The sequence below is a fragment of the Erpetoichthys calabaricus genome, chromosome 4 (assembly GCF_900747795.2).
Source record: "Erpetoichthys calabaricus chromosome 4, fErpCal1.3, whole genome shotgun sequence".
Classification (NCBI taxonomy): Eukaryota; Metazoa; Chordata; class Cladistia; order Polypteriformes; family Polypteridae; genus Erpetoichthys; species Erpetoichthys calabaricus.
The window spans coordinates 120894490-120917175 of NC_041397.2; the positions used below are offsets into that span (position 1 = coordinate 120894490).

General features: G+C 37.2%; 1 protein-coding gene across 2 annotated transcripts in view; it reads left to right on the forward strand.

Annotated features, from left to right (window-relative positions):
• Nucleotides 1-22686, forward strand: part of nme7 (NME/NM23 family member 7) — a 238836-nt gene that overhangs the window by 208647 nt on the left and 7503 nt on the right. For both annotated transcript variants that reach the window (XM_051926129.1, XM_051926130.1), the window contains one exon: nt 22201-22308. In XM_051926129.1, the coding sequence (XP_051782089.1) occupies nt 22201-22308 (108 nt within the window). The remainder of the gene's footprint in view (nt 1-22200; nt 22309-22686) is intronic.

The following is a 22686-nucleotide window of genomic DNA, read 5'->3' on the forward strand; positions in this document are numbered from 1 at the left end:
GGTTTGTGTGTGAAGGTGCCTTATGGTGAAGTGGCACACTATCCACAACTGGTTCCTGTACTGAGCCCTATGCTGCTGAGATTGCATCCTTTACATGGACTACTCAGGTGTGTAAATGCAAGGATGGATGGATGAAATAGGAATTTATTTGGTAATCAGGTAGATAAGATTTTGCATCTTTTTATGTGATACAGATATTAAAAATGTCCTATAGTTTTTTTTTTTAATTTTTATTTTTGTGTTCAGAGTATACTAAATAAGGTATTAACTGTTCTTACACACAGAGCTTACTACATGTTTTTTTTCTCCATCAGCTTGCTTGACTTTTCAAAGCAGAGCTTGTCAAATGCATACATTTACTTTTCTATTTTCTTTCAATTACTATAATACATCATCCAGCATTTGTTTCCTGCTTTGTAGACTAAGTTTGGTTCAATGATGGATGGATGAATACCTTTGTTGACTATACATTGCAAGACTTGTCATATTCTATCTTATCAGTCATTTTGTTCAGCATGTGACATTCTGTTTCTTGAACATCCACCTACTGATTCAGATGAAATCTGTATTTTGCTTAACGCTGTAATTATTTAGGGCAGTCTTTTTGTTCTTGTTCCTCATTGTGATCACCTATCAGGGGCAAGTGAATATGAGGACAAGAAAAAAATAATACCTTTGGGAAACCAGTCTGGAAATGATAAACTAGGCCGTGGAGTGAGTGTGACGTATCTTTTTATTGACACATGTTCTGCAGATTCCATCCTCAGCCTCATCAGAAACAGCTTAAGCAATTCAGCAAACATCTAATCCTGTCCTTCAAAATGATGAGATTACAAACTGAACTTCAACTGCACTTCTTTTTAATTCATAGTTTTTTTTTTCAAGATTTAAAGAAATTCTTGCAAGATAAATGGAATAATGTAACTGTTTTATCTATACATGCCTTCCCACCACAGGAACTTTTTAGAAAGCGCCTTGAGCATGGGAAATGTGTTATATAAATAAAATGTATTTTTATTATTATTAAACTCAGGAACATTCGTAGCATTCCCAGCAGAAGGAATAGGCCATTTGTAGCTCCTGGTAAGTAGTTCCTGTTACGTTTTTTAGCTCTTACTCCAGGGTATGTAATTTTCTTTCAACCAGGAACTCTTGTGGGTGGGGCTTGAGCAATGAATTGTACTGATTGGTTGACCACAAGCACTGGCCACATCTTAAAAATCTGTTAGTAGTTTGAACTTTGGAGTGTTATCAGTGCAGGTAGAGCGCCACACTTCGGGCCACATCACTCTTCATAGTCGCCTCTGTGGTGCGCCGCGCCACACCATGCACCGCATCAGTGCAGTAATCTCCCATGTAAACTCCTGAATGCGCCTGACTTCATATTGCAAAATTATTCTTTGCATATCACACATTTTGCACAAACCTTATGGTTCTTGTTGTAATGTTGGAACGCAACTCATGAAAGTGGCCAGGGCCTACATCGTACTGGAAGCCATTGGTTCCTGAAAACAAAGTTCTTGCCGTGGTAAAACACCTTATGATAAATTGTATGCCTGGGTGACATAGTAGTTAGTACTGCTACCTTATAACACCAGAGACCTGGGTTTGAACCACTACAAAGTTCTGTATCTGTCTGTGTGGAGTTTTTATATTCTTTCTGCGTGTCTGAAATTTTTTTGTTTTAGGATTTCAGTTATCCTTCCTTATCCAAAATGATTTATATGTTTAATTGACTGTCAATTGTGAGTTAATGTTTATGTGTGTGTGTGTGAGTAAAGGCCAAATGTTCTAAATATAAAATGTGCTGTACTTGTATTTTTTGGGAGTGCAACCATACTATCTGTCTTTAAGTTATTCACTGTAATTTCTATAGGGTGGCACTGGTAAATCCTTTATTTCAAGCAGATTGTTTATCTGGATGACCTGCTTAAATGTCCATCCATCCATCTATTATCCAACCCGCTATTTCCTAACACAGGGTCACGGGGGTCTGTTGGAGCCAATCCCAGCCAACACAGGGCGCAAGGCAGGAAACAAACCCCGAGCAGGGCGCCAGCCCACCGCAGGGCACACACACACCAAGCGCAATTTAGGATCGCCAATGCACCTAACATATATGTCTTTGGACTGTGGGAGGAAACCGGAGCACCCAGAGGAAACCTACGCAGACACGGGGAGAACATGCAAACTCCACGCAGGGAGGACCCGGGAAGTGAACCCAGGTCTCCTTACTGCGGGGCAGCAACGCTACCACCGCGCCACCATACCTGCTTAAATGTAGTATTGTTAATTAGTTTTTTTACTCCATACATTTGAGTCAAGTGGTTTGCTTTCTAATTCTCAGAATGTCATCTCTAAACTGAATGTTTTGCTTTTCTTATATACATCAACCTGAATAAAAATCTGCAAAACATTCTTTCCTTATTTGTGTACTTAATAAATTCAAGGCCTAATTGATTGTGATTTTTTTTCAGTTATGCTGTTCATTTGAAATTTTAAGCATTGTAATTGCTTTTTACCTTACACGTTTTTACATCAGTTTTTAGTAAGTAAATTATTAATAAAGCTTACTTCAGGTTCATTTGGTTGGTTGTCTTAAAGTAGAAGTTGAAATTAGTTTGGATTTTAAAGTCAACTGTTACCCATAATGTATTTCAAAAAGTATTCTTTTTTTTACCACTTAAAACCTTAATTAGATGGTTCCAACTCCTGGGGTTAAAAGTACTGCTTTTATATTTATACAAATATATTTAGAACATTTGGCCTTCAGTTTAATAATTAAATTATAAATCCATCTTTTCATTCTCTATACCCACTTACCTAATTCAGTGTTTACGGAAACTGGAGCTGTCCCTAGCCAGATCAAATACAAAGCAGTACACAACATAAATTTAATCATTAAATATCTCAACTTATCAATTATCTGTTCAATACATGCTGGTATGTGTAGTATTGAAACTGCTGAGTTTTTACATCCTGTAAATTCTTCTTTTTAATCTTGAACATATTTCAACAGAAAAATAAGTCACCCGTCTACTACATTTCTTTTATTGCAATACCTTATCTCATTTTTAATGTAGATTTTTGACACTCCATAGAAATAATAAAAACCATAAATTTAATTTATATACATTTGACTTCTCGGATTTGTCCAAGAGAGATTTTCTTATATTTATTTGCAGGAAGGTTTGGTAATTTATGTATTTATTTGTGTACATAGTTTATTCTTTTTCTATCTAAACCTTCTTAACATAACAATGGCTTTCAGTACTGAAATATACAGTCCAGACTACTTCTCAGACTGTTTATGTATTATGTTTTCAGATTAATAACAAAATCTCTTATGAGTTGCAGTCAATTTCTCAGAACTTTGTACTTATTGATCTACTGATGTGAGGACTGCAATAACAGTCCTGCCATAAATGTATAATATTTAATACAGAACTATAACATGAGAAAAATACTTGGCACTCAGTTCACTGAGCAGTATTTTGGATAACATGACTCCATTAAATGTATTTAATTGATTTGTTTGATTGTCATGCCTCTCCATGTGCCTAATAGTTAATTTTAACACAGTATCTTGAAATAGTTTTTGTTTTTATGTACTAGATTGACATTTTTTGAGTGGTAAACTAACTTAAAAGAAGGAGGATGATAATGATTACAGTCCTATTGTAAGAGTGACTATAAACATGTTATCATATTGTACTGTTGCATTGCACACAATGCAGGAAACAACTCTGAACTTGCAAGCAGCACACATGTTTACTCATTCTTTGTTAGTTTCAGTCTAGCCAGTCAATTTACCTACTTCTTTGGGATGTGGGGGAAAAACACATAAACAAGGAAAGATCATGCTCCCTCCACAAAGAGCATGCTATGCTAAGGCCTGGTCTCTTGAGCCATGAGGTAGCAGTGTTAATCACTGGTAAGATATGAATTTTAAGACATCCTCCTCCTCCTCGTCCCTATATATGGGTCACCATACTGCCAATCAAAAATGTCTGTGTATTCTGTTTATTCCTTTTAAATCTGTTAATTGTAAGCCTTTTTTAGGAACTTTTGGCCCTGGTTAATTTGTTTTTCCATTATAGAAATAAGGAGTGTCAAACTCGGATCCTGGAGGGTTGGAATGGTTGAAGTTTTTTGTTTCTACACTGTCTTATTTAGTCACCAATTGCTTGTAATTGGTAGAATGTACCTTTTGCTTAAATTCAATTGGCTTGCTTTTTAAAGACTAAGAAACCTTTAATTTTTTTCCTTTACCAGCAACCAAAATTAGGCAATAGGTGACCAGTTAAGTTGATCTCATTTTCAGGATTATGTGCACAATATAGTATCTGTTTCAATAAAATTAACGTGAAAAAGACAAAAGTAAAGGTCTGAGAAATATTTACCTGCTGTGGTCCACAAAGCATGTGGATAGTGCTCTAAGGAAAAAAAGAAATTCAGTTTTGGAAATGTTAGTGTTCCCATTAGACTTAGTCAGAAAGACTAAACCTGTCTATAAGGAAAAAAATATGAAAGGTACCTTCATAACAGTAGCATCCCTGACTAGCTCCTCATATCTTTGACCCACTCTGTAGTATAGTGCATAGGTCAACTAAATGGCTGCTGCATTTCATATATCCCCCTTACAGTGCCTTAGTGAGACCTGTACTGAGTGCAGTTTGTAGAGCATGTTGTAAGAGATGTTATATAACTTATTGTAGTCAGGTATGGATTGCTTAGGAGTAAATAGAATAAAATGTCATTGTGCTATTATATTTATTTTGTTTTACTTAAGAACATTTTTAAATCACTTTAATATTTTTAATTTTTTGTCTTGCCCTTCCTGACTCACTGATATGAGAAAACCCACATATATGAAGTATTGTTACACTTGCCTTGATGTCTAGTTATGTAAGACCTCAAGCTTTTCCCCCCAAATTTTGGCCTTCTAGATCTGAAACACACATTTTTTGACCAAGTTTTGTGTAGGAAATTACACCGTTATGATAAAGTGTAAACCAATAGTTTTCTTCAGCACATATCATCAGAAAGTCTTAAAGCTGTGCATGTCACATTCAACTGAGCTAAGGGGTTCTCTTAATGGAATATGGGGTGTCAAACTTACTCTTTTTCATAAAACTTGTGGATCAGTGTTATAAACATGTGGAATGTCATTTATGCTATTTCAAGGTTGCTAATAATGAATATGAATGTGATAGTATTTTTGATATTTATCTGTGGTCTAAGTGCCACTCCCAGATGGTTAAAAATCACAAATTTGAAACATGTTGGGCATCATTTAGAATATTCCAAGGTCATTGATTACAAATCTAATGTTATTTTTGATTTTTAACCCTTTACTATTGATGTAACCCTCTATGGGCCTGTATCAGAGTGGCAAAAAGGGCAAATTTCTATTACAGTTGAGAATATTTAGACGGTAAACATTTAAATACAGTACACATTTTAATATTTCAGGTATTTGATGCAGCTATTCTTGTTTATTATGCACTTCTACCTCATGAAGTAAATCACTGCATTTCTTATGGACACCCTTAGGGTGGCTTACACTAATTCAGACTTTTTCCATTAATGTTATTGATACCAAGAAAACAGCTATTAATAATAATAATAATTCTTTACATTTATATAGCGCTTTTCTCACTACTCAAAGCACTGTCCACACAGGGAGGATCCATGAATCGAACCCACAATCTCCTTACTATAAAGCGGTATTACTATAAATTCCACAAGCATTCTGTCTAGTACAGGCGTGGCAAACTCCAGGCCTGGAGTTCCGCAGTGGCTACAGGTTTTCATTCTAGCCCTTTTCCTAATCAGTGACCAGTTTTCACTGCTAATTAACTTTTTCCCCATCACTTCAATAGCCCTGTTAGAAAAGTTCAGCCCTCTGAATTGATTCCTTTCTTCATTAAATGACAGCCAAGCAAAAATGAGATGTGAAATGAGGTAACAGATGACCAGCTAAACTGGGGCTTCAAATTCCAACCAATTTCACTCCAATCACTTTCTTAATGAGAAGCCAATTGTTGCTGTTAATTAAGCCTGTTATTTAATTCCATGGCTTGTTGTTGCTCTCATTTTGCCACAGCACACATTTCGAAAACTGTTGTTTTTCTGTTATTTCTAAGAGCACCGTCAAAATGTTTTGGTGACCTGAGAGATCAACCTTACCAAGACCATCACCACTCTTTAATTTCAGATATTGTGTAATGGGCACAGGGGAGCTGGAGGGTATTTTTCGTACGTGGATTACTCGTTTAGCCGGATGTAATTGTTGACGATTTGGCATGATCCTGGATCTGTCGGTTTTTCTAAACTGTTGCTGGATGTGTTGTCATAGCAACACATCCAAATCCTCAAACCTGCTCGGAGCAGGTTTGTTTGATGTAAACAAGGATTAGCTCACACACTTAATCAGTGTCCGTGTGTGGAGTTCATTCAGTCATGACTTCGCCGTTCATGAATGAGCGACCAATTTATATCGGTACGCAATTCATAAGAAGAGAATTTCTTAGTTTTGTGCGATCGGCAAGATCCTTTATTGCTCATGGAGGAAATTCTTTTCGAAAGATACCGCTTTAGCCGAGGGGGAATATTGTACCTCAAAAATTTTTTAGGACCTTATATTCAGTGTCAACCTAGGCGAAGTCGAGCTCTCACAGCCACATAGACAGTATGCATTGCTTTGAGGTTTTTTGCAAGTGGCACTTTTTTTATATACTGTAGGCGATGTGGAAAATCTATCTAAAAGTGCAGTTTGCCAGGCAATTCATAAAGTCTGTTTGGCTCTGAAATATTTCCTTCGGGTTTTCATAGTGTTTCCTGGACACCTGCGTGTGCAGACAATAAAAGAGGCGTTTCATGCCATTGCAGGTAGGTAATACACAGGCAAAAACACCTGCAGTTCCATGAAGAATCTCACAATCAGCCTAACATTCTCATTACCCAGGATTTCCAAATGTGATTGGGGCACATGGGACTGATCAGAGTGGAGTTTGATTTGGAAAATGTACCTCTTCTCCTGATGAATAATCAGACACAGTGTCTTCATCAAATATTTGACCTTTGTCAATATCTCGTTGGTCAGACACAGGTTCTAGGGATATGACATTCCCTGCAACTGACCCAACAAAACTAGAAAAAAGAGGGCTATATGGAACATACATATGGCACACATTGAGGACAAATATATGCAATGACCATCCTTTACCTGAAATGAAGTGACCAGTGCATCCTGCCATTGTTTCTGAGGAGGAGCTTCCCACTGGAATGCCCTCAGAAACAGGGTGATGGGCATTTTGCTGGAGAGCCAACTCTTCTGCAGGGGTTAGGTCTGGACTGCATGGACCTCCACCTGTTTTTTGCTTGTTTGCCTTCTTATTAGCTTTAAAATTAATGTTCTTTACATTATATATGATTCTTTATGTCAACAATTCTTTAAATAGGTATATACCAATTTTAACCAGTTTGAAGTATATTCTTGTACTTCACTTTAATCTGTTCCGTGTTCTCCTTGTGCTCACGTTTGATCTGGAATTATGACATATTAAATAATAATTAATCTGACACATAGGAAATGAAACGCTGCTTTCAGTAAGTACATTGCACACGCGTTTAATTTGTCGGCCACTTTTTGCCAGCTGTCTTTTCTGGTTTGGGCTGCTTTTGCAGTGTTACCCCTTGTGCATATTCCATCCATCCATTTTCCAACCCGCTCAATCCGAACACAGGGTCACGGGGGTCTGCTGGAGCCAATCCCAGCCAACACAGGGCACAAGGCAGGGAACCAATCCTGGGCAGGGTGCCAACCCACCGCAGGACACACACAAACACACCCACACACCAAGCACACACTAGGGCCAATTTAGAATCGCCAATCCACCTAACCTGCATGTCTTTGGACTGTGGGAGGAAACCGGAGCGCCCGGAGGAAACCCACGCAGACACGGGGAGAACATGCAAACTCCACGCAGGGAGGACCCGGGAATCGAACCCAGGTCCCCAGATCTCTCAACTGCGAGGCAGCAGCGCTACCCACTGCGCCACCGTGCCGCCCCCTTGTGCATATTAAATCTTGAAATCCTTCGAGTAACTAACTAACTAACTAACTAACTAACTAACTAACTAACTAACTAACACCCACCTACACACACACACACACACACAGCTTATATGAAAAAAATGTGCCCGTTCTTTCATCATTTTGTTGCAGCCTATCAAAGACTTGCTGATCATGTTTTCTAGACTCAATATACTGTATATGGGCTTTTCACTTCATTCATCTCGGATGATTAGATCCAGCTAGACTAATCTACTACTCGGCTGCGTTTGAAAAACCAACTTATGCCGGATGAGTTTCACCGGCATTAACTCATCCAAGATCAGGCATCTGATCTCGGATGATTTAAGCGACGTACGGAAAATACCCCCCTGGTCATGTGGTGGCTTGTTTTGTGTCTCATTATTGTTTGGCTGCTAATTAAAGATAAAGAAACAACTATGGGGCCTGAGTCAAGTTAATTAAAAGAAGTAATCAGCTGCAAAAACTAGTCACTAATTAAGAAGATGGTAAGAATGAAAACCTGTAGCCACTGCGGCACTCGAGGCCTGGAGTTCGCCACCCCTGGTTTAGTACTATTGATACCAGCCTTGAGCCAAATATTACTGAGATGGCCTCTGGTGCTTTAAATTCGATTACACAATTTTGACATTGGGTGGATGAGTGGTTATATAAGGCACATAATGCTTGATTTGGACGTCTTTAAGGTATAACAACCCTATCAGTCATATTTATTATTCAATTAAATTATTTATTTTATAATTAAGGCATTAAAAATGCAACACGTTTATAGAAAACTGAACCTCCAACTGAAGTAAAAACAATGTTTAAAACAAGTATAAATACATGCTAATCCCTCTTCCCTTAAGCAAAATTCCGTACTGATGATAGTGTAGCATGCATGCAAACAAGCAACAGTAATCTCTAGAAGGCATTCCCCTGTATATTTACTTAGACCACTGCTATTCTTCCTGCTGGTGACCTACTTGTATTTTACATGATCTTATTGTCTTAGTTGTGATGTGAGTTGTTTGTGATTAGGGCTGGTTGTTGCTATGACAAATATCTACAACAATCACACTGTCCTTAGATGACTCAAACTTTCCATTAGGAAGCATTTACTGTCTTGAGTAGCTTCTGTGTTTTGGAACATGTGAGCAGTAATTCCACCAAAAGAGTATATTTATTAGCAGTGGCGGCTCGTACCTAAAATTAGTGGGGGTGCTGCTCCAGAAAATTTTTAGCCTTTGTTTTAAAATTGTGTAAAAGGAAACAAACATGTATAAAAAGAAAATTTATTCAGAAACCGAAAAAAAAAAAAATGAATCAAATAGAATAGCTGGAAGCAGGATAATAATCTAATTCTACACTTTATCACATTCAAGAATATGGTACACGGTTTTTAAGCACAACACACGCGGAGTAAAAAAAACACTACCTTCCACCAGCACGCCAGGGTCGGCACTGCGGGAGCAACAGTGCTCTCTCTCCCCCGCAGCCTCTCGTGCTGCTTCCTATGTGCGCATGCGCACAACAGCCAAACACCACGCCGCTGGAACTGTGAAGCGCACAGTTCCATACAAAGATTTTTGTATCTTTTCATAAACTTGGGGATGGCTACTGACATTAAGCTTAAGGATTATATATTGTACAAGTATAAAGAAAGAATTAAAGAAAAAAGGACTCATTATATTAAATGTTATCGATAATATCAAGTGGAAATAGGGGGTGCTGCAGTTCCACAGTGCCTATACACGAGCCGCCACTGTTTATTAGCATACAATCTACATTCTTTTATTTTTTTTTGTTACATATGTATGTATATTTCTGGAGCTATACCACCTGTGCTTCAGAATAAGTCATCCACCTGACGCTAAGCATGAAAACCTTGGATTGCTGCTGAAAGAGGTGTTGGTGAGGCTAGCAGTGAGTGCTTGCCCTGTGGTCTGTGTGTGGATCCCAGTGTTCCAGTGCAGTGATAGGGACACTGTGCTGTAAAGATGGTGCCATCCTTCAGATAAGATGTACAACAGAGGTCCTGACTCTGTATGGTTATTAAAGATCCCTGGGCATCTTTCGAAAAGAGTAGGGTTTATCCTGATGTCCTGGATAAATTGCCCATCATGACTCCCTAATCATCCCGTTTCTAATTGTCTCTCTCTCTCTCTCTCACACACCTTCACTATCTAATACCTAATGTCTGGTGAGTGTACTGGCGCAATAATGGCTGCTGTCGCATCATCCAGGTGGGGCACTACACATTGGCGGTGGTTAAATTGGTTCCCCACTGTCTAAGCACTTTGAGTAGCAAGAAAAGTGCTTTCTAAATGTAATTAATTATTATTATTATTACTCTATGGCTGTGTAACTGTATTATTAAAAAAAATCTTGGAAGGAAGGAGTCGAGACATGATTTTCCCAGAGAGACACTTTCACATTCCCTGAGATGAGTCTTTGTGCCAAGAGATTTAACCACTCCCGAGGCCAGAAATAAAAGACAAAGTAGAATGTCATAAAGAATTCAAAAACATTGGTGCAGTACACATGCAGAGCAGGTTAGAGATAATGGAAGTACGAAAATTCGAAAGTCTCAAAAAAGGATAGTAAAGATCGCATTAGGGCAAACAAACGGAAATTATTACTCAGTGAAATAATGGAACAGCAAAAAGAGATGGAATATATTATTTGGATTTAAAGTGTAACTTGGAGACTTGTAGATCGTACATAGGTAATATGACAGAAGTGTGCCATGCAGATGCAGATGCAAGCCAGCAGCTGATCAAGCAAAGCGGAGGTAAAAAAAAAAAAAACTGTATTTGATTCCCATTGTATCACCGTTTAAGAGGGGGTTTCGGAGGAGCGACCACGTCTCCTTGGGATGCGTTCAGCCCCCCTCTTCACAACGCGAGCAGCAGAGATGTTGAGTGGCAGCTGTGTAGCGCAGGCCAGGGTTTGGGTTTGGGTGAGGGGGTTGGTGAGCGAAGCAAGCAGGGTGCAAAGCCCCCTAGTATATCTAAACATTACAGTTTCAAAAACATATATGTAAGCCTTCGTAGACTGTTTAGGTAAATGAGTATTTGGATGTTTATTTGGAGTCCTCAACAAAGTGCTTACTTCATTCAGTTTACAATTATCTCATGTAATTACAGACTTGTTGAGAAAACAACTCATCAACAGTCAAAACCTTAATACAAGTTTATTACTATTTCACATGATGTGCAAAGGCAAAGGAAATGGGTATTTATGTGATGTCAAAACGTTTCTTATTTCTGATTCTGTCATTAACAGAAAAAACATGGTTAGGAGCAATAAAAGGCCAAAAAGCTGAAACTTATGCCAGTTAGGCTCTGAACAAATGGAAAGAAACACAAAGTTGTCCTTACCTAAACAGTGGCTCAACTAGACACCCCAACATCCTACACAATGCACCGCATATTTTCTCTCTTGCACACCAATTACCAAATTTAAAAAATAAACACCAAATGTTAAAAATGAAAGTACCTTTTACTAAAGTACCATATATCTAAATAAAATTTCCTTTATACAACACCTTATATGATAGACATAATAGGAGCTAAAATTTGTGGTTTAAATAACAATTCACATAGATCAGATGTGTTAAAATCATATCCTGAAGGGCCACTGCAGCAGAGATTTTCGTTCCAGCTTCTTTCTTAATTAGTAACCAATTACTGCTGTTAATTGAAATTACTTCTTCAACCTTAATTTTAAATGACTTGCTTCTTATGATTTGAAATGCTTCATTCTTTTTTCTTTAACCAGCAGCTAAACAATAGTAAGATTCAGTAATGAGATACAGCTGTAGCCAGCTAAATCAGTGGTCTCAAATGTCATTTTTGCTCTAACCACCTTCATAATCAGAAGCCAGCTCTTATTGTTAATGTAAAATGTTATTTAATTGTATGGCTTATCATGTATGCAAGTGACCCAGTGTGTGAATGAGTGTGTCCTGTGATGAACTTATACCTGATCTGCGGTTAGTTCCTGCCTGGCACCTGGTGCTTCTGGGATCCTATCTTGAACAAAGCACATACAGAATTGATTGTTTTTATATAATCTATTCAATGTCCCTGCATCTCTATTGAAGAGGTTCAGAGAATGGATAAATGGTTGTAGATTTGGTCGGTTTTGCCAACAAATAACCCTTTGATTGGCTGTGGGGAAGGAATTTGTACATTGTATCAAGATAATAATAATAATAATTCATTACATTTATATGGCTGGCTCTATTTTTTTTGGCACTCTTAACATTTATGGAAAGCCAACATTTTAACAAAAACTACTCACTTTGTTACAGTCTGGCATTCCTAGGCTGTAATTAACACTGCAGTTATCATTGAACATGTTTGTTGCTTGATTTGTATTTCCCAGTTTTGTATCCCTGTGCAAAAACCTTTTAAATTCTATATAAGTAACAAAACATTCAAAATATTGCACTGTTCTAGCACAAAACTAAATAAAACTAACTTCATAAAGACAGACCGTTATTGAATTTCTTTTGGCGGAAAAGGAATCAGTAATAAACATTCACAAGTAGTGTAGAAAGTGCTGTTGACAAAAGCGCTGTTAGTCATTGGGTTTCACAAATTGCAGGTTTTAAGATGGGCTTACAGTTTTTGAAGAAGTGAAAAAGCAGTTACGAGTGCAGGATTCAGACTGGCACAAGAAGGGGGCGGGGGGTGTACATGCTTTTATTTCTCAGTGGTGCGAGAGTATTGAAGTTGGTGGAGGTCATGTAGAAAACTAAGGAGTGTTGCAAATGCTTCATTACTTTTTGAGTATAATCAAACAAACAATGCTATCATAAAGTGTAGCAAACCTAGCTATACACCTCTTGCAAAACTGAAAATAGAAAATCATTTACATGTACATAAAAAAGATTAAAATTAAAAAACCTGCATTACTTATTCAGTGGGCAGTGTGGGTTGCATTTTGAGCACTCCTTTTCCACATGTTCACTTTCCTGGCAGTCATTCAGTTGTTTCACTGTTCCCTTAAATGCAATTAGCAGTATTTGTAAAATGTTTGTGCAAAAAAAAAAACTGATCTATAATATTACTTCTAAGATTTGTATTCTATTTCTAATTAGGAAAGACCACTTATTAGTTAGAATTAAATTTGATTTGTGAAGTTGCAGCCCATTGGACTGATAAACTACAAGAGAAAAGAAGCACACAGCTTCTTTGTTCATCTTTTTGTGTTTCATATATGGCTATGAAATACTTTGTTTCCATTCAAGCCTTTAGCCAAGCACTTTTTAACCAGAAACACAGGGAAAAGGGATGCCTCCTGGTTTGAGATACTGTATATAAATGAAAAAATTGAAATAGACAAACCGTATTATTCTGGCTTTATCTTAAGCAGACATTTCTCAAGGACTTTCACTCTATCAGCAATCATAGACAACTGGTATTTTGTGGATTTTTCTTGCTTGCTTCCTTAATCACTAACTTTGCAGAGCTACATAAGTACAGTGGCCTAAACATGGGGTGGGGGAGGTAGGGGGACTAGAAAACATGTCAGTGAGTAGAAACTTTGTGCACTGGCAACTATGAATAGTTGTCAGGGTTTGTTTACGTCTGTTTGAAAAACCACCAAGCATGAACTGTATAATTTGTAAGATGTTGTCTGGGTTATAGCTGTGTTGATCCTTCAAGTGTTTATGTATGTGATATGTTTTCCTTGACCTTACTTGATGAAAACAGTCTTTTGGTTCTAAGATGATTTGGAAATTTGAGAAGAGTGTTTTATTTTTCCTGCAACCCTGGTCTAGATAATCAGCTTTAAAAGTGGATGGCTGGGTAGGCTTTTATGTTTGAATAGATCCTAGAATGTTGTAGACTGACAGTATTTTTAAAATTGAATAATCTATCCACTTTCTTCTTTATGATCAGCTTGGTATTTGGAAATGTGTAATTGATAGTTATTATTTTCTTCATAATGATGCAGCATTATTAAAACTGCTGCCTCAAGGCTTGAGGAGATAGGGATCATGTCTTGGCCTGGTTGCTGTCTGTTTGTAGTTTGCACTTTTCCCTATGTTACTGTATTTTTCCCGGTTCTCCTCTCACATTCCAGAGACATGCAGTTTATTCTGGCTGGTGACTAAAACATGTCCAGAAATGGTTCTAGCATTGAGTTTCATGCTGCCAGCTTGGGCTACTGTGAGCCAAGATTGGATACCCCATGTTCAGTAATGACTGAATGGATGTCTGTATTTGTATGCTTGTATTGCATGGCCTTTAGTAAGTCTGAGAACCAGTAGGGTAACAGAGGAAGCACTAACAAAGAAATGAGAAACTTGGCCATGTATAAGCAAATGAGTGTTTTCTGCAGTGAACTGGAACCCTGGCCAGGGTTTGCATGTTTCTCGCAACCAGTGATGCCAGGTTGAGTTCCCAAAAGAGACATACATTGGACAAAAAATGTTTAGAAAATGAATGCTGTTTTGTGCTATGTTTATGTTTAGTTTCAAGCATATAATGCTTCTGAACTGTGCACATGTATGCTACAAGGTTGTCAGTTGAATTAATTCAATTGAAGAACTCATCAAACATGTAGAGTAGCAAACTAAAGATAAAAATTGACGAGAAAAAAACATCCATGCAAAGGTTCCATTTTTCTATTTAACAGAATACATTTACATTGGCTAACATTTAACACCTTAGGTACCTAAAAGAGCACAAGAGTATTTATATAATGAAAAGTAAGTTATTTTTATTTCTTTGCTGATTCTTTATAAAAATGAAGTGCAAATTAAGTCTAATCAGTGAAATCATCAGCTGTTTTACCCTTTGTTTTTTGAAATTCTAGGAAACCCTACCATAACGGGATATACAGGAAGTGGATGAAACAACAACAAAGATATTATATAGCAGTGACATAATATGATAGTAAAAAAGACATAACATGAAACTGACAAGTTGGAGATGGAGGTTGCATTATTTTACAGTAGCCACTAGAGCTATTATTGATTGTCAGCTCCAAACACATGTGAAACAGGCAGATTTGAATAACCAGCCAAAGAAAATAATGTTTTATTCATCTGTTATACATCAAAAGAAAACATTTAGATCTTGGTAAATGTTTAAAAAATCAAAATTGGAATTACATAGCTGCAGTGGGCTGGTGCCCTGCCCTGGGTTTGTTTCCTGCCTTGCACTCTGTGTTGGCTGGGATTGGCACCAGCAGACCCCCGTGACCCTGATATAGTGGGTTGGATAATGGATGGATAGATGGATGGATTTACATAGTTTAGGAAAAGAATGAAGGAAATTAAACAAGACAATAATAATAAGTATTCTGTGGTTATCTTTCAATTTTCAGGACATGCTTATTCTGTTAAGTGATTTTAGGAGCTATACTACAAGCACTGACCTTATTGCAGAAAACAATACTGTTTTATTGGAGGACATACTCGCATGGCTACCCAACACTCACATGTACTGCATAGGGCCAGTGTGGCACTGCTAGGTAACCTAATGTGTTTGAGAGAACATGTTGAATACCCAGAAAAAAATCCACACAGACATGAAGGGAATGTGCAAACTCCACACACTCAGTGGGCAAGCTAGGATTTTGAACTCAATGTCCTGGGGCGGTGAAGCAACAACACCAACACTAATGTTATCATACCATTATGCTGTAGATAACTCTTACTTCTTAGACCTTTTTTCTGAATTTCTTTTATGGTGATCCAGTTTTGATGCATTTGGGCTATAGACCAACAATGTCTGTTTGTAGCACATTATGCAGGGAAGTGGAAACTTGCCTTTGCACTTTCCAAACACACACACCGATATATCCAGATGTTTCATTTTTCATGTTGATCTTGTGTTAGGTGTAAGACCTTTGTAAGATTTTTATAATCCGTTATACAGGGAAGTTGGTAGCAGAAAACAGGTTTGTAAAGAATTCTGCGGAAGCTGATACTTGAAGGCTTACAGGAAAGTGGGCTGTTGGGCCAGATCCAAAGCGCTCCACTGACTAATGAGGCAATGTTTGACTAAAGCTCAAAAAAGAAGCACTGCAGACACCAACTTAAACTGAATAAAAAATGTGCTGAAAGTTAAACTAAACCTCTTTCCTCTGAGAACAATAACATTTTAAGCAATGATGGGCCATGGAAAGGTTCAGGAAACAAATTGATACAAAGAGGGAAGGTGGGGAGTTAAAAAGATGAACTGAACTGTTGTGCTTTCACATCGTAAGCAGAACAAGATGTGAAATAAGGTATATGTTGCATGTCGTTATTAATATTTTTCAAAGTTTACTTCTTAACTGTATTCCTGGTAGCATTTTTTTCAGCTGAGTTTATTACAAATTATTTGTCAATGAGTAATGACCCAGAACACTTACACATTCTTCTAAAAATACTACAAGCTTGGGGGATTTCAAGTTTGAACCTCCCCGCAATAGATTTTATGACTATTCCAACTGAATGATCACTGATGGAATTATGATTCATTTAATTTATTTTACCCCAAACAACAAAAAAATTATTCTTGGATATGTCAGTGGTACAGTATAATAAAATATTTGTATAAATAAAACAGAAATTAATATTGATGCTTAGTTATAAACAAGTCCAAGGTGGTAAATCAGGGTGGTAAGAACATTGATTAATAATGCAAGATGAATGACACTGAAAAAATGTAGAAGTTTATGGTGATGAAGCATTCTCTTCAGCCAGACATTGCAAAGAAGTAGTTAAAATGGCAAATAAAATGTCAGGTTACAGTAGATAAATTGTTAAATGTAAATTGTGGGGATTATGTTCAGACTGCACCATGCTTTCGAGAGAGGGACCACTTTTGAAGTACTATGTGCAGTTGTACTATGCTGTAAAAAAAACAGTATCTTTTGAGCAACCAGGTAAGTTATTGGACTAAAGGGTGTCGTGGTCTGCCAGATTAAAATAAATAAACCTCTTTAGTCTTGAAAAAAGATGGTTACATGGGGGCCTAATCCAGCACTTTGTTAAAGGTGATCATCAGAATTCTTTAAATTAAATGGGGAAACATGTATTTGGGAATTAAGGGGAAGTGCATTCAAGATGGAATCCAGGAACTACTTCTACACACAGGGTATTGGAAATCTGAAAAGTCATATGTTTGAAGCAGAAACTTTCACAACTTTTTAAAAGTATCTGAATGTGAACCTGAGGCTATTAGCTAGCTAGATTGATAGACTGAATTGTCTCCTGTCATTTATCTAACATCTTATGTACGCTCTTAAGCAAACTCATGAAAGTGTAAATTCTTGTTAATGTAAGAATTGAGATACAGTCAAATGACATTACAGAAGAGGAAGACAAAAACTTAAGTTTTCAGCATTCCTGCAGAAAATAAGCAATTTGAGGAGGTCAGTGGTCACATTTTATTGTCTGCATATTCACAATGTGTCTATAACTTCATAAGAACAAGTCCCAAACTGCATAGGATGAAGTAAAATAAGATGTTCCAGAGTTGTGTCTGTGACTGGTGGGTATTTAAAGATTAATGCTAATCACTCATTTTTCGGATTGTGTACTATTATGTTTCATTAGTCTTTTCCTCAGATGCTAAATAAGCAGATTCTTTAGGTAATCATTGTGATATCCCCATACAGACGCTCCATAGACTACTGTCATTCAGTCACGAGGCCCCTGAAGGGAAGGGTTCATTGGGGTTGAACCAGCTTCATTAGACATCTATAGCAAAATTGTGTGAATAGCTGAGAATAGATGTAAAAGGTAAAAAAGTTAAGGAAAGGAAGGAAAAATTAGAGATTTCATTAGAATAAGATGGTCATTTTGTAGTGACACTGTTCACTGTTTTAGAAACTTGCCGGATTGTAAAAAATGCAGTGACAAAGACTAATGAAATGAGTACAAACAACAGTCTTGTTGACAAAATAAACTGCAGACAAAATGATGTTCCTGCATCATGGGCTGTGCACTCAGACACTGACAGTTAGACCCATTAGTGACATAACAGTTTCCTGTGTCTCACAAAATGGTTTCCAGGTAACCTCTCATTATGGCCACAGAAGTTATCATTAGATCATTCATAATTTTAAACACATTAGTGTTAGTTAGAACTTTGTATCTCAGGAAACCATGCGTAAGTGCATGTTTGCTCTACATAATTTTTTTAATAAATAAACATCAAATTAAAGATTTAAATTAATGTGCAGAATGGAACAAATGACTTCATTACTTTTGTAGCTGGTAGCATTTTTAGTCGCATGCTTTTTCAGGAAAGTAAGCATATATATACTATATATATATATATATATATATATATATATATATATATATATATATATATATATATATATATATATAATATGCAGTATATGTGTATATAGTATATATATTGTAACAAAATTGACTCCAGACAGTCACAAAGGTTTGGGGCAGCCACCCGTATAATATGTTCCTGGCTGCAAAAGGTTTGAAAAAGGTTGAGATGTTTACAAAACAGAGTCCAAAACAGAACTGATCAAGTGGAGGTCCTAAGTCAGGAGTCCTTAACTTGGAAGCTGCATCATAATTGTGAGGTCGGGGGAGTGTGGATGTTGTGAAAGTCTTCCTGTAATAAATACATAACTAAGAAGCCAAATTTATGGTAATATTGACATTGAAAAAAGAATACTTGACAGGGTGAGGGTAGAATTTATGAAGGGGACAAATGACAAAGGATAAGAAAAATAGTGGGAAAGAATGGGCCTGTTCTTTGGTGTCTGATAGATGCACTGTCACTGTTTTGGCTGCAGGCAGTTAGCAACAGGGGACGTGATGAGAGTGGAGACCACTGATCAAGTTAAACCATTTTTTTTTTTCTTGAGAACGTAGTAGGCATATTTTCTATATTTTCAAAGGAATGTTCTTGGATTATGTAATATTCTGAACTAATCCACTAATACAATACTCTGAAGTACAGAGCAATTGTGGCAACAGAAATGGTTTACATTTTGTAGAATCATACAATGATGGTGTTCCATAACACAGTGTGTTGGGTCTGCCTTTACGTTAGAGTGTTTACGCATAGCATTTAAGTTGTAGTAATGTGCATTGACGTGAACTCTGGCTATTCAGGTCCATTTGGTACTTTGTGTAAGTAAAGTGAAATTCCTTTATTTGCTCTTTTATCGTATTAGATGTGTTATGTAAGGAAAATAAAGTTATATGTACAATAGAGGGGGTATTGAGTTTTTGTATATCATGCATTTGTAGTAACCAGCATACCTGTGTGTGTGTGTGTGTGTGTGTATATGTATATATATATATATATATATATATATATATATATATATATATATATATATATATATCATCCTACACTTTAGTTCACACAAATAGCTTCTAAGGATGGGCCAAAGGTAGAAAATATGAGCAAGGTCCTTGCACAACTGTGCTTTGTGAACAGCTCAAAGAAAGCATCAAATTTAATAGTATGGAAACTGAAAATTAAATCTCATGCTTGAGTGTCTGCTGCAAACATGAAGCAAACAGGTGCCCAGAACCCTCACTCAAAATCCTCGTCACTGATGGCCAGCAACACAGTCATTAATAAAGGTCCTCTGTCCATTCAATTACTGCACCAAGAGTTAATCCCTTAACTCTACCACACTTTTGGGTCTGTAGCTGAATCATAATACCGTAATTTGGAAATTAGCATGTTTGAGAGAAAAGCTTAAATGTGTGTGGGTCAGGAAGCCACTAAGATTTCAAAAATGTAGTTGTAAACTGTATGCCCTTTCCGCACTCATTAAAGTCCACTATCATCCTCATCACATTAAGTCAAGTTCATTTATTTTTGTATATCTATATATATATATAAATATACCACTGACTCACTCATCACGAAATGTGCCGAACCATGAGGACTTGGGACTTGAAATTTGGAATATAGGTTATCCTTGGCCCATAGGTGCTTGCTAAGAAACGGTTTTAAAAATTTCAAGGTCCAAGCACGAACATTTTTTATAGTTTTTTAGACCCGTTTGTATGTCTGTCCACTTTTCACTAGAGAACTACTTAACACATTTATATCGGGTTTTTTCTATAATTTGCTTGATCGTTCCGTTGATTTTACGACTTTCTCATCACGCTGAGTGTCATAGTTTGCTTGCGGTACCGATTTAATAGCGCAAATCCAAGAGAGATGCATTGGGCTGCGGGGAAAAGGGGCAGGGCCCTCCTCACTCATGTGTCTGCCTCAGGGCATAACCTTAACTCTGCTTACTTAGTGAACGAGAGAACTGCTTAACAGATTTAGAATTTTTTTTCTATAATTTGCTTGAACATTCCAGTTGATTTTGTGACTTCTCTCATTGCGCTGACAATCATAGTTTGCTTGCAGGAGCAATATATTCGCGCTAATCCGAGACAGAGGCTGCAGGCCAAGGGGAGGGGGAAAAGTGACGTCAGAGTAGAGAGATGGGCGGGCCCTCCTCACTGTCCTGTTTCACTAATACATAGGCGAAAGGATGGCTAGTTAATTAGTCTTAAAAAAAAAAAAAGCAAAAGTAAAATGCTTCCCTGATCATTCATTTCTTTGTACATTTTGATTCTGCTTTCTCCAAATTTTAAAAGTAGGGGTTGTTAAGGAATTAGATGGAGGAAATCCTGGACACACACTTATTCTCATGAGGCTAGTTTAGCATCACTCATTTCCCTAAACTGTTAGAGGAAGCTGGAATATCTCATAATTAATATGTTCTATTTGTCCTTATTCTTTGGTCAAGAGTCCTGTCTTCAGTTCAAAATGTCATTTCCATGTGAAAGTGTTTCCTCCATGTGCACTACTCTGATTTTCCAGATATATTGATTACCCATATTAGCAAAAAATTAATTTGTTTGCATGTTGTGAGGATATGATTAGATCGCTTGACATGTGGATTATGTAAAATGAGCAATGTGTGATTTTTTTCATGGATGTTTTTACATTGTTTGCTGTGGTCTAACGTTGGTCTCCATTGACTCCCATTCTAGCAGAAATGTTTTTCCATCTATTCTCCCAGAAAACGTGATTACAAATTTTTCTTAGCAATCTCTATAAAGTACATGGGGCAAGTAACATACAAAGAAATATTATTTTTGGATGTGGTACATTTTTAACCTGTTTCTTTGTGTGTGACTGGTGACAGTCCAAGATGGAGATATTTGCATTATTTACATTATTATCTTGATTAACAAAACCCTGGATGTCTGTTACATAAATGCAGTGGTTAACAACTGTACAATCTGCAATGGTCACTTTGTTTTCAATAGTGAAAACCTTTCTTCTTTCATCAGTTGGCGGGGAAGGGGTGTCTACTTTAATCTACAAATGCTTGCAGCAAAGTAAAATAGAAGTGAGCAAAAGCTGAAGCAAAAAATCAATAATGTAATGTGGTTAGAGTAATTAAGACATGTACTCAGTCATGAAAATCCTTACCATGTATCTGAAGGAAATGTCACAGTGTGGTTGAGTGTGCCATAAGGTACATCTGTAATGTGGACTGGCCGATCTTTCGTTCACAAAATATTTTGTGAAATTTTAGTGTACCAACTGACTTTAAGCTCATTGTGAAGGCACAGCCGTGACTTTCTGTGCAGTCATGGTGGAGCCTGGTGCCATGGAAACACTTTGAATCCTTACTAAACAGAACATTGCAAAGCCGTTTTAAAAGGTGGATTTGATTTGAATGACATCATTCACTAGGCCCCAGACCCATATGACTCTGAATTGGATTAAATGGGTTTTAAAGTGGATAGTAGTCATTTGCAAAATGTTTTTAGTTTAGCTGCATTGTGGATAAACATGGAACATCTTCAATGTGTTAGATAAAGTTCAGTTATATGGTTTTGTTGGTCCTTGAGTTGTTTGTATGTTCTCTACCTATTGCCATTGGTCTCATCCAGCAATCTTCAGGAAAGGCAGGTCAGCTTTACTGGTGACTTTGTCTAGTGTCAGTGTGTGTTGTGCCCTGGTGCTTCCATCCATTGTTATTTAATGTCTTGCTCTCAGTGCTACCAAATCTCAGTCACTCTGCATAATATTAACAAAAAATGTTTTAAGAAAATTAATCGAAGATGCATTTACTCCCTTATGCTTTGTTTCTTTTAACAGGAAATAGCCCGTCACTTGCGTCCTCAAACTCTGAGAGCCATCTTTGGGAAAAACAAGCTCAAGAATGCAGTTCACTGTACGGATCTACCAGAGGATGGAATTTTGGAGGTAAATATACACTCGTCATTAATCTGATGAGAGATCACCCTCTGTGTACTCATGAAACCTCAGTGTGTAGCAGAGGATTCACGTACATCACATTCTGCCTCCCATTGTCATTCTTTTTCTCCTTCACTTAGTCAGTATCCTTCCTTTTCTCCTCATCTAATAACTTCTTGCATTTCCCCTTGTGACTGATCTCATGTGCCTTCCACAGCCATCCTGTCACCGTCCCAGTGGTTAGGTGTTCAGGTGGTCCTCTGGCACATGCCCTATAATATGTTCTGTTCATCCTACCAAAATGTCCCAATGTCCCTCAGAAATTCAGTGTCTAATCTAAATTTTGCCCCCATGATTCGTTCCAAAGAACTCACTCTCTACATTTTT